The sequence below is a fragment of the Blennius ocellaris genome (genome assembly GCF_963422515.1).
Source record: "Blennius ocellaris genome assembly, chromosome: 1".
Classification (NCBI taxonomy): domain Eukaryota; kingdom Metazoa; phylum Chordata; class Actinopteri; order Blenniiformes; family Blenniidae; genus Blennius; species Blennius ocellaris.
In genome coordinates, this window is record NC_137650.1 from 10,975,544 (window position 1) to 10,988,981 (window position 13,438).

General features: G+C 45.6%; 1 protein-coding gene across 2 annotated transcripts in view; it reads left to right on the plus strand.

The window, feature by feature from the left end:
• Positions 1-13,438, plus strand: part of garre1 (granule associated Rac and RHOG effector 1) — a 33,897-nt gene that overhangs the window by 9,275 nt on the left and 11,184 nt on the right. For both annotated transcript variants that reach the window (XM_080495680.1, XM_080495681.1), the window contains exons 2-7: positions 3,079-4,526; positions 10,768-10,980; positions 11,576-11,716; positions 11,890-11,985; positions 12,393-12,554; positions 12,815-12,973. In XM_080495680.1, the coding sequence (XP_080351806.1) occupies positions 4,023-4,526; positions 10,768-10,980; positions 11,576-11,716; positions 11,890-11,985; positions 12,393-12,554; positions 12,815-12,973 (1,275 nt within the window). In that variant the 5' untranslated portion in view covers positions 3,079-4,022. The remainder of the gene's footprint in view (positions 1-3,078; positions 4,527-10,767; positions 10,981-11,575; positions 11,717-11,889; positions 11,986-12,392; positions 12,555-12,814; positions 12,974-13,438) is intronic.

Genomic DNA, 13,438 nt, shown 5'->3' on the forward strand with positions numbered 1-13,438 from the left:
CGTAATCCCTGGGATTTAGACGTCTGCACCGTTTGCACTAGTTAGGCTCCGTTCGCACAACAGCGTGAGTCTTAGAAAACGGCACTTTTTGGGAACGAGTGCAACGCTCGTCTCAGTTTCTCTGTAAAGCTTGAAAATACGGCTTTTCTGGAGCGCTTTTTCTGCCCTTCTCCAGCAAAATGTACATTTACTCCACCGTCATCTGGATCGGCGGAGGCACATTGCTGTCTTCCATTAATCCCACCACCCACTACCCTGGCTCTTGTCTAAACACTGCTGTCTGAATGTGAAATGGAAAAACAATGTCATTTCCAGCTGATCATTCTCATGTAAACAGCCCCTTTTTGTTGCTCTCCAGTCCTGCAGACTGCCGAGCAGAGATCTGCATCAGTCCGTCCTTCCAGCAAATGCGTCTCTGTACATTGTTAAAGAAATGACGGCCCACTGCACTTTGAATTTACCGTTGTTACTTGGTCGTTGCATCAAAATAACAGGACTGTCGAGACAAGTATAAACAACAGACAGCCAATATCCAGTAGGAATTATAGTTGCTATCCTGACAACACTTTTCTATTTTGTAACTATACTTGTAAAGCCCAACCCAGATAGGTTTTTATAACATAACCAAGTAACAGGAGTAGCATGTTCACATGAAACTTCTATGGCTGCAGTGTCTTTACGTCAATCAGAGAGTGACTTTATACATTATATAAGCTGCATTGTAAGAGTTAAAAATGAGAAGGCATGTCTCCCCAGTCCTTCCACAGGGAGGTCAGCCGTTTCCCTCGGCTCGGTCTCTCAGCTGAGTTTTTTTTTTCTTCCCCCCCTTCTTCTGTCTTCCTAGGCGTACCCCACTGTTAGTGAAAGGAAGTGAGGTTTGAAGGTCAGGAGAGTCTTGGCGGAGATGCGTAATGGAAGCCCCTCCACACAGAGGGCTGCCACAGCTGCTTCGCCCACAGTGACAATGTACTGGGAGGGGTTATCTCGTCGGGGGGGTATTAACTTGCTCTTCTTGACTCGTCCCAAAACATATAAGCTTTCAGCATGGAGCTGCAAGATAACGGACCTTAAATGTTTTACACAATGAGAGCCTCGCTGTGTATCGGAGTGGCTGGTGTGTCGGCCGGATGTCATCTGGAGGGAAATGGCAAAGAAATGGATTCACAGAAGGCGGTTTTCCTTGAAAACTGCACCCGAAAGAATCCAGTATAGCTTGATGGCCATGTTTGCATCTTTAATTTTAAATGGTTGCTCATTCGGTTCAGTCACCAACTGTTAATGTTTCTTATTTGAACAGCTTATTAGGATTCATGATTTTGATAAAACGTCCTAAATCAAGTGAAAAGAACACGTCCCACAGAAAGAGAGTATTGTGACTCCTACTCTGTGCGGCCCAACAGACCCCACTGTGTCCTCCAACAATGGCCTGTCGCTGGAATTTCTCTCTGCAGCTGTGTGCTCTGCTAAACCAGACACAGCCAGAGATTCTCCGCAGAGACGCTCTCGGTGAGGTATGGTGTTGGTAATCGTCTAGAAATGCACGACTCAAAACCACTGCCCTTTGCCAAACTGGAAGAAACTGTCACCACCAAGTTGATAAGAGTTATGGGTAAAACCATCCTCTTTCAATTAGAATAACATAATTCATTTGTATGTCACAGCATTTAACGCTTTCCTCGGAACAGTAGTGGTTTGCTGCCGTCGGTGGATTCATTGAAGAACACATTTTTTTCTGAAACCTTTCTACATTCACTTCCCACATTTGAAGACGAATGTTTGTCCCTTTTACTCCCTCCATGCTCCAAACTGGCTCGTTGCTTGTTTCAACCTCGACGGATGACGTCTTGACGTCAGAGATGCAAACAGAAAGTCTATCAGAAAGAGAGTCAAGGCCAGTCAGACACGGAAAAACACAGACATGGGTCGGCTTTCTGTGTTTCAAAAAAAAACTAGATATTGTTTCAAACTGGATGGAACAACCTTAGTGTCAAGGCAGCTTTATAATAGATGGTCAAAGAAGTCTCTCATTGTGAAAGTTGGGGAAAAAAGCATGTCACAACTGATTTATCAGGCAGTTTCTGTTTACATTAACGATAAATATTTCTACGAAGTGAAGATTTTAATCAAGACAAGTTTAAAAGTAGGAATTCGTGATCAGACCTGGTTAAACATTGTCTTATCAGCATTCCTTTTGAAACCGAGTCACAATATTCAACGACTGTCAGATTCTAAATGTTTGGGTTCGAGGCTCTGCCGTGCTCCGTGCACTGGAGGTGATCACTTTGCATCCAGGTACCATGCATTCAGTCTCAACGTATTCCAGTCACTTCCTGAAACCTTTACCTTCGCCTAATTGAAAGTCGCGATGAGGAGTGTTGCCTTTTCACACTGAGTGAGATCACAGTATCTCTGCTTAAACAATGTTAACGTGGTAAACGCTGCCAGCAGCAGTCAGCGTACAGGGACAGATATTCCAATTGACTGTGGTCGCTCCAGTGAAGTGATTCTTTTTCTTTTTTTTTTTCCCCCCTTATACAACCCGTGTACTACCTACTTTTCTAGACGAACACATTGACAGTTTTGCGAGAGGTAATCTCTCCAAATCCCAACCATGTGTTTTAAAAAAAACTGCAGTGACTTGAGCAATAGGGAGACGGGGGGGGGGGGGGGGGGGGGACTGCCAGCTAGTGTTGGGCGGTAGCATGAACACGTAAATGTAGTATTGAATAACTGTTTCTGGTGCCAACTAGTCATCCAAAGCCCTTGTAGTAAAGATTTTTGTTTTGGCAGTGAAACCCCTTCTGTTTCATTGAGCATTGTAGTGAGTGTATACCTCTGCTCAGGTTGGATCAGTTCTCTGAGTCTTGGTTCCAGTGTGACCAGCCAATTTGGTTTGAAGACAAGAATGTGAATAATTTGCAAACACCCGCTCTCAAGTTCCATTGTGAACCACATTTTTCTTGTTGATCCGGTTGATATTGGAGTGTAAACAGTGAAACACTGAGCTGAAGCTCATCCTTCCGGTCTGACTTGGTGTTAACCCTTTCTTCTGTGTCTCTGCCCTCTTCTTCCCCTCAGGAAATGACCTAGAGGCCTTACAGATACATTTGTGCTTTGGTCGCACTAATCTGCGTCCGCAGAGAACAAGCGAGATCTGGAAGCACACTTGTTTCCGCGGTGAGTAATATCTACCTCAGCCGGCAGACCAGGGAGAGACCAGGAAGTTCGTGGAGACTCCAGACGGGCGGACGGAGCTATCAGCTGGCCGCTCGCTCACTGCCTGCCGAGCCCTGCTTTGTGAAGAGGATCTGAGACGGACTGGATCTGTCTGCCCCTCGCCCTCCGACTCCTCTGCCTGCCACCGCAGAAGAAGACGACAAAGCCAGACCCTCTGATTCCAGCATTGACTAGCTTGTTCTTTTTTTCTTCTTTTTCTTGACCATCTCCCTTCTGTGCTGTTGACCAGTGTCATTTTCCAAGGATTCATCGTGGCTTCCAGCTTTTAAAAGGTTTTTTCTACTTTTACTAGTGCAGGCTGGTGTCGGTTTCTATATGTACATACATGTATAGGCTTTGTGTACTATATGAAGGAGGCTCGTTCTTCCCGCTTTGAAGGAAAGTTGATGCACTTTAAACGGTGGCTGTAGTACTTTTCCTCCTTTTTATTATGATCTTTTCGGTTGATGCTGCAAACAGAGAAGCTGGGGGCGTGTCTCTGTTTATGCTGGGCATGACGTGTCTGCAGCAGGGCTGCATGTAAGCATTTTATTCAGCCTGCAGAGTCTAGATCACCCTTTGGCCTCACCCACTCCGTGCTGCCCCTCTCCAAGGCGCACTGAGATGCCCCTCTGGCAGGTGGAATCCTTGAGCTGTCTTTCTACTTAAACCTGAACACTTTCAGGGCTGGTGGATTAAAAAAAAAAAAAAAAAAAAAAAAAGAATTCTTATTAAGTAAAGATAAAGAGCACTTTGCGGGATAAAGCAGATTACAAACAGGAGCTTCCGGTGCTGTTGCACCACCTATGTATTGTTGTAGTGCGCAGGAAAGTAAAATGGACTACAAGCGTCGCTTTTTGCTCGGCGGGTCCAAGCAGAAAGTGCAACAGCACCAGCAGTACCAGATGCCTGAGCTGAGCCGGACCTTGAGTGCCTCTCTGGCCCCCTCTTGCTCGGCTTCTTCGCCCATCGGCAGCGTGGTGGGCATGACAGGCAGCTGTCACCCGCCCCCCTCTGGCACCACCACGGCCGTCGCCGACATCCAACAAGGCATCTCCAAGTATCTGGACGCCCTCAACGTGTTCTGCCGGGCCAGCGCCTTCCTCACAGACCTGTTCAGCAGCGTGTTCAGGAACTCTCACTATTCCAAAGCAGCTATGCAACTGAAGGACGTGCAGGAACACGTCATGGAGGCGGCCAGCAGGCTGACTGCAGCAATAAAGCCCGAGATCGCCAAGATGCTGATGGAGCTGAGCGCCGGAGCCGCCAACTTTAAAGACCAGAACGACTTCAGCCTGCAGGATGTTGAGGTAGGTGATCACACACCTTGTTGCCACACCCAATAGTTTTTAGACTTCAGTAAAAAAAACTGCCTCTGTTCATAAATATTACACTCACCACCTTATAGTACAGTTAAGTTTTTTTCTCCTGATTCATATTGCTGTGCTCAGTCTTGTAGAGGATGTGCTAAGATGCTTAGCTGCTTTCTGTCAGAGGACTCGCTCCATGAATCAGGGATTCCTGGCTCGAACGGGATTCTCACGCCCAGTGTGAAGCCAGTGTCAATATCTGAGCATGAGGTGTGAAAAACACTGAGGACGTGAGAAGAAAAAGTCATCCTTTGTCACTCCAAATACCACACCTCGATTCCGCACTACTAAATTTGCTGATGTACAAATTGTGAAATGTGGCTGTGGTGTTCTTCCGGTGAGGTTAACATTATATTTGTAGGCTGACGAGTGGAGGGGGAAAAAACAAGGTGATATCTCAGGGGTGTTTTTTTCAGCTTAGCTTAAAAGAGGCTATATAGACACTGGGAAGGATTCCAGGTGTGTGTCAGTCTTCATCACACGTTCAGTAAAAGTGTCTATAATGACTGCTCATCTATAACGGGTGGAAAAGACAGAAGAACGTGAACATTTTGTGCAAACGCAGGTTCAGGGAACTAATGGCCCTTAAAAGAGCTTGAAAACGATCGATAAAGGCTCCAGCTCACACGGAATCTACATCCAGGCTGTCAGACATTGTTTAAACTCGGGTCAGCAGGTTCACGGAGGCAGGTTGGACAACTCATGTTGACACTATCAGACCTCAAACATGGGTTAATTTTAGATTACATCATCAGGCTGAAAGAGGAACTTGAGAAGTATTGGTCCACCTGAGAAGTAACAGTCATCCCTTCACAGATCTGACAAGTCGCATTAAAGCCAAATGTGGTATAAAGTCCTTCTGATTGTCTCTACTAATAGTCAGCATTGTGTTTTTATGAATGCATCAACCACTCGAGTCACGACTTTTATCATTTATTGTCTAATGATGTGTGCGACAGCTATTTTTATCTTTTTGTAGTTGCATAGAGTTTTGAGTATGTAGTCACAGGTATAAAAAGGCATCGTATCATTATTTGGATTTTATCCGGCATTTAAATAATCAATTCTGGCTCAACTCTTTGGATTTTAACCTTAAACCTTCCTTTTTGAACTGTAACCTTGTCACAGTTGTAGGCTAATGACTTTGTACATGTGATTCACCGGCTTCAAAAAGTTAGCGAGCAACGACTAATTGTCATCGACAAACAAGCATGCAGTCACTAAACAGCTTCTCGTCGCAACTCTAAGTCGCAACGATTTGGAAAGTGTTGGTAACAGTAAAACGGTTTTACACTGCAGTTAGAAAAGTTTACAAGTAACGTGTAGTTTAAAATGTGATGGCGGTTGGTGGCGATCCTTAGGGACCCACTACGATCGATTTCTCAGCCAAGTCCAAGGAGTTCAAATATTGGCTCAATCCAGTCGATACGAAACAATTCCAGCCAACACTTTCCCCCCACTGTGTAATGTATCAACGACTACCTCCACTATTTGTGAGTTGGTAAGGTGCTTGTGGTTTGGACCTGTTCATTTTTCCAGCACCTGTGACAAAGCTGCAGCCAAGACGCAACAATGTGAAGCCGACGTTACGGTCGCGCAGCAGCAGCGGCGTAGATATTGGAGGGACTGCAGAACCTCAGTGGATGTGGCTGAGCCCAAAACAGGAAACACTTTTGCACCGCAGCCGGTAAATCTGACTCTCTGCGGTCTTGCATATGCACAGATGACTATTAGAGAAAGCCCAAGTCTGTGAAAGTTTAAACCACACGTCTTGGCACTCGCACGTCTGGTCCTTGGCATAAAGGGTACATTTGTTTAAAAGCGTTGACGAAAACGGACCGATGCCTTTACAAACGGCTTCATTCCAAGTGAGTCATTTCAGCTGACTTCTATGGAAAACGCACCGTCGATATGATAATATTATGATGGTAGAAGTTAGCGAAGTAGGAAGAGGTGCCATGTGCACCGAGGAGGGGCGTTAAGTCGTCTAGTCAATGAGTCTTTCAAATAAAATATTTTCATACACTTCTGGGGTCGTGTTTAGGAAACGTGAGAGCACTCGGGTTTGAAGTAGAGCACCCGGCTGGATGCTGTGACGATGACTCATCTGTTGTTGAGGTTTTGCTTTGTTTTCCAACATCCATCTGCACCACGACTGCTCGCATTTTATTTCTTGTCAGCGAGGAAACGGTGAACATGCCGACGAAACTTGTTTCGGCCCGGCTCGTGATAATTGCAGCTGATTCCGTCTGTCTGCGATGACGTGATGAGACTGTAAAGGGGCTTTTCCTTTGTCTGCACGAATGGAGGAATGCAGTTTGGCAGCTGGATGCATCAAGTTTACAAAAGCAAAAAAAAAAATTTCATGAGTTTGGGGAGTTGTATCATTCCCCCCTTGCTCAAGTCCCTTTCTCCTCTTTGTCTTGCTCTCTTTTTTTTTTTCTTCCCTTTTCAGCCCAAAGGTTCAGGTCATTGCAGTCTGCAAAACAACCCCCCCCCCCCCTTCCTCTCTCGCTCTCTCTTTTTTTTTTTCCAAAACACAGAACTGCTTACTGGCTGCTCAGACTGACTCCACTGCCAAATATGCATGAAAATGTCACGGTTTGTTTAGAGGCCGTTCACCGAGCTTGTAAGCTTAAACCACGGAGAGGAGACTGGAGGCAGACAGAGTTCCCCTCAACCAGACAGACCATCGGCGCTGCTCAAAGTCAAGAGAAATGAAGACGCAGGACGCAAACACCTTCAGCTGTTGAAGCCACTCCACAGTTTCCTGCGCAGTTGCTGGTTGTCCGACGATACGTGGTTGTTAATAGAAGAGCTTGATGCAACATGTGACAACAACCAATGCGATTCATTCTTTGTGGTCGTGATTTCCATTGGTATTTTTAACCATTTGGATTGTATGAATGGAGCACTGAGAGTACATAACATGGGGAAGCATATGACACAGGCTTTATTGAAAACTTGTGGAATAATTCATATTCACTGCAACATTTCTTGGAATAAAAGCAGTCCTATAATGCACGTATTATTGGTTTGGTAGAAAATGTAGAATCGGTGCTTCCAGTCCAGTCACACAATGCGGTGTGCCCAACAACACCCGGAGGAAGTAATGCCCCTGTGATGAAAAGTACAAGCAAACAAAACTGCAGTGTTTACAATACAAATACCCATGGAATGTGTTGAACATTGTTTTTTTTTTTTGGCAAGGATCAATAAAGGTAAATCATCATAGTTCAATTGAAATGATAATGGGGCCATTTTAGGCACGTTTGCCTTTTTTTTTTTTCCTTCCTGAACTTCTTTTCGAGCTCTTGTTGAGCCAGAATCCCCACATTCATAGTAACAAGTATTCAGCAACGAGCACTGGGTTTAGGACCAACGAGACCTCCATACCTCACCGAAGTCTTCTGAAAGACCTGGAGTACGTCTGAAATCTCTGCGAGTAGCGAAAAACAAAGTCTGACCATTGACATTAACCAAGACGAGTTAGGCTGCTGTTTTGTGTTTTGCTTTCCAGAGATCAGAAAGCGGTGTAACCCCACTGTGCAGCCATCTGGTTATTATAACAGCCTCTCACTCCCATTCCCCAGAAGAGGTCTGGGCCCGAGCAGCGCTGCTCTCCCAGATCTGGTGCACTGATAGCGCAGGTGCTCGCAGAAACTCCAAATACAAACGTCGACGGCCGCTTCACGAGTTTCCTTGTTTGGTTCTGACGGCGGCCAGCTTTCGGCTTGGCTCAGCCAAGCACTTTTTATTTCTCATATTTTCCATGACTGTGTGGGATACTGCACAGCCAATCACATGTGGTATCCATTATCTGACGCCGCAGCCGTGTCCGCAGTGTTTTCCTTCCCTGGATGTTGTAGCTTTTCGTTGGAACTCCCGGTCGTTTCGATTGCGTCGTCTGCTCGAGTTCATGGTGTTTTGCGAACTCCATTACAACACGCTGTTTTCAAACGACATCGGGCTTATTATCAGGCTGTGTGTGTGTGTGTGTGACCTGTGTACTCTGCTATACTGGCGAATTAAAAGATTAATTAAAATATCAGTCAACATAGTAATAATGGCTTATTAGTCACAACAACTACACATTCAAACCGTATTAGAAGAGGGTATGCGTTTATTTTATATAAATTGCATATTGTGAATAATGTAGTGAATTATTAGGGTTGTACTCTGTTGTAAATGAGGCCCAAGATCAGCAGCAGAGGCTGAATCAAACAAAGGAAATATAAGATATTGTGCCATGATGCTCCAGCATGTGTTTTAATGTCCATTAGAACGAGGTCAAATCTGCCCGTTGCAAAAGAAAACAGTGAATGAAACCCGTCCAGTCTGGCGGCAGTTATGAATACAGTGGAACAGGTGGATGTTTTATGCATTCAGTCATTCAAACCGTTTAGTTTTGGCCTCCATGAAGCGTGGCGTCAAAGAATGAAAGTGTCTGCATCCATCCTGTTGTTCCTGTCTGCCACCGGAAAGCCCGCAGCATATTTCTGTCTTCATAAATCGGCCTGCCCCTCCAGATATTTTGAGCAGGTACCTGAAAAAGAAACCCCTGCGACCAACTCGGACCCTGTGGTGTCCTGTTTCTCCTCTTTTGCTATCTGGACTACAAACAGCCTTCAAACCCTCAACTATTCCCTGAACACACGTACGCCCAAACGGGTCAAGTCAACCAAAGACGTTCTGTTAAAACGGCTCAGGATTTGTAAATGGAGCTAATTTCCTACGATTTGTGTTTTAAAAACAAATTACAATGAAGGAAAGCATGCTCTAATGAGCAGATGTTGACAGATTGATGCCAGGGTTTTAGCGTTCTTCTCATGGCTCCAATTTTCCAATTTTTATGTATAAACGGAATCAAACTCTTTCATCCACACGCACATGTTTTTTCATTCCGTTGTGTTTTCCAAACCCGATTTGTCGCTCGCTCTCACATGCTTGATGTTTTTATGTTTACAGCTCACTGCTGCAAATGCAGACACAGGCATGCATGTTTGGTTATCTTAACTCTACCCAAACAACATGCTTTATTTCCAAAGACATTGTGGAAAGCGACAATCAGATTTGTGCACACAAGTGGCGTTTTTCCTGTTCTGGTCCTTTCTGTGGTGAAGAATTATTAGATTGACAAATGTCAGTTTAATAGGAAATTTCCAGTTTATTTCATTGGATAAACATGTTGCGCCTCGCATCACAATAGAGAAATACCATCTTATTGAAAGGGGGATGAGATGCTGCCAGTCGCGTTTCGGATATACGCGATGGATGAATCTCCATGTTCGGCCTGTGGCGACATGTTGTAGCAATTATTTTGTTCCGTTTAGAAACTCGAATTAAAGTTTGGTGTCATGTCATTTAATTAACAAATCACACTTACTATATTAGTCCTCTTTGGGAAATGTCTTTTTCCGCATTCGGTAAAGGGTGGGGAGACACACTATGGCGCCACCGGAGCCAATGGTGGTCAAGGGTCTTGCTCAAGGACCCACAGTAGCGACCCATCCGCTGCGGGAATTGAATCTGCAAACTTAAGTCACATTTTTATTCTCATAGTCCTGCGGAGAAAAACTTGACCGAGGATATTTTTGTGGCTGGATTAATACAATCCTGAATGGTTAAGTTGTCGCTATGTTCATTCAAATGTTTAAAGCCTCTTTTTTTTTAATTTAAAAGCCGTCTTTATTTCCCGTGCACTCCACAGCTGTACGATTGGTTTGTTTTGGAAGAAGTACATACATTGTGAGTGCATCGATCTTCCTCTGCCATGCGTCTTTCATTTATTTGTGGTTGACGCTGTGTTTCTGTAATACAACCTTGACAAGGAGACCAGCACGATGTAAACATTCAGGCTAATTTTAGCCGTCCTACTTTGTGGAGTGGGCCCCCTCAGTATCAGCTTTATATGCAACAAATGATCCAGATGGCGGTGTAGTAAATTAATGCAACTCAAGAGTGAGCAGCACAGTTAGTGTAGTTTATCTGTAAGGGGCCGTGTACAAAATACCTTAACCTTAAGGAAGAGATGCTCGGTACCAGTTTTAGCTTATTGCTAGTTTACATCAGCACAAGTCGTACTCTGGAATCTGCCAGAGGTATTTTGACTAATGCTAATGATGGATGAGCCCAGTAACGAGGTACGACGGCTCATCAATCCCTCCTTGTCTCTCAACAGGTACTGGGTCGGTGCTTCCTCACGGTGATGCAGGTCCATTTCCAGTTTCTATCGCAGGCTCTGCAGAAAGTCCAGCCCGTGGCTCAGTCCTGCCTGGCCGAAGCCCTCGCCCAGGCTCAGGAGCGCTGCAACAACGCCCGCTCCCAGAGCGCTGACCTCGGGCCCCTGACAGAGCTGGAAGAAGCCTCTCGCTCGTGGAAAGGTGCAGCTGAGGTATGCAGGCACAACCCCCGGGACTCTTCCAGGTCTGGGAAATGTTGGGTGTTGTCTGTGTGAGGTGAAAAAACACCAACTTGTTCCACATTCCTGAGAAATGCCAGCCTTTTATGATTTCCAGCCTCAATTTCCTATTTCCTTCTCTCTGGGCTGGAGCTCGTCTGCGAACCTTCATTATGATGTGCTGTACCAGTCTGAACCGCAGCCCGTGTATGGGAGGCAATTTTCTTGACGGCATGAAATAATCCCCAAGCTCGTCGGTCCAACTGGCCCATTTTGACACTTGTTGTATACAGTGAAACAGAAAAGAATGGCTGATTGATTGGTTAAACCCTGGCATGCAGGGTGAGAACAGTTTAAGAAGCCACAACCCCCCCCCCCCCCCCAAAAAAAAAAAATATGTAAAGAATTTCCCCGTAAGTCCTGAAAAATCTTAAATTCCTTGACTATGTTTTTGTAAACCGACTATTTTAGAATTCTCAATCTGGCTTCGGAGTACAATCCAGTCTGTCGCTGATGCTGTACTGTGTTATTAGTTATATATTGCCGCCACTCTGAGCCTGAACCCTGTTGTGTGCTGCTGCGCCTCCAGGCCACATCGAGGCTGAGAGAGAGGGGCCGGGACGGCTGCCTGGCTGGCATCCAGGTTCAGCAGCTCTTCTGCTCCAACAACACCACCATCCCCGAGCACCAGCTGAAGGAGCTCAACATGAAGATTGACAGTGCTTTACAGGTATGAGCAACCTACAGACCAGACCACAGAGGCGATGCTTTTAATGTTTCACGTGGTTTGTGGCATTAATATCATGGGATACCAAACTGAAAATCCCAATGGGTTTAACCGGCAGCATTCTCAAATAAAACGACAAGTACTAACCTTTGATTTGATGTTTTGGCTCCGTCCAGGCCTATAGAGCCGCTTTGGAGAGCCTGGGTCATGGTGAATATGCACTGAAGGCAGGATTTCATCTCAGCCCGAAAGCTGTGGAGGTCGCCTTACAGGTGGGTTCACTCGTTCACAAAGTGAGTCTGGCTTTGGTGTGGGGTTCAGTTTGAATATTAGCCAAGTTTGTTTTAGAAGGGTCCTTCAATTCTGCTGTTTGTATGACGAGGCTGGCGTTAAACACGTAATATTGCATGTTGACAGAGTGGAAGCTTTATGCCAGCGACTCAATCCATCTTCCAGCGGTTACCCTTAAAGAGACAGGACACCCACTCATGGCCACTGTGAAACAAATAACCATGTTTGTTAAGAAAACAAGGAAAGCTGTACCGGCGGACCTTTAGTGTATGAAATGAACTGTGAAAATGATCTTTCTGTTATCGGGTGAGATGGACAAGTACGGCTCACTTGTCAGTGTTGTTTCACATGCGTATGTGGGCTCATCTGTTTGTTTGTGTGTTTGCAGGGCTGTTGCGGTGAAGCAGAGGCCCAGCAGGCCGGCAGGATGCAGACCACCAGTCAGCCCATCCAGTCCGAGTTGCCCACCATCCCGGTTCAGATCGGCTCACACTTCCTTAAAGGAGTCTCCTTCAATGAGTCAGCGACTGATAACCTCAAGCTGAAAACAGTACGACGCAGAAATTACTGTTATCTGTTATCACTCTTGCGTTTAAGAATTTATTTCAGAAAAATGTGCTCACAAAGGGCATTCTCTGCATCGTGTTGTAATCTTTAAAGTAACTTGCTCCGGGTTGGAAATGGCGCTGTGTTATGAATGACCATCCCAACAGGTGTCCACGCCGGGGGGAGGCTGCGATTTACTGTTGTCCCGAGTGTAACGTCAGCAGATGCTGCTTTTGTTGACGGCTCACTGTTCTGTTGTTTCAGCACGCGGTGCTGCAGCTCATCAAGGAGGCTCTGGGCCAGAACGGAGTGACCCCGAGAGACGACTCTCCCGTCACCGAAGTCCTCAACCAAGTTTGCCCATCCAGCTGGAGAGGAGCCTGCAAGACGGCCGTCCAGCTGCTGTTTGCACAAGCTGGTCTGGTGAGTGTGAAGGCTACAGAGCAGGGCGATGCGCTGAACTGGTTTTTGAGCGTATTTGATAAGTTTCCCATCACCAGCAGACCCTTGTTCAAATTACAATATACCCCAAGCACTCCTTCCTCCCTCCTCTAGTGGATCTTAACAGTCCAGTGTATGGTGAATCGACACTTTCTCACTAAACCAAAGTTTAAGATGGTGGGTTGCTGAGAAAACGGCATTGGAGCACTCTGCATAGAAATAAAGGGAGAAGATGCAGTAGCTTTAGTTTTGTTTGTTGGAAAAAAATGTTAAATAACATTTATTTACTGTAGTGTGCTCAGATATATCATTCTAACTTGATGCAGCTCTGGTGGTAGTTGACACTGAATCCTGAATAAGTACCATCATGTACTTCTGTGACACTCCAAGTCTTCAGTCTTCTTCTCCTCCACGTGTTTCGGGGTTTGGCAAGTTGCTCCCCCGTTG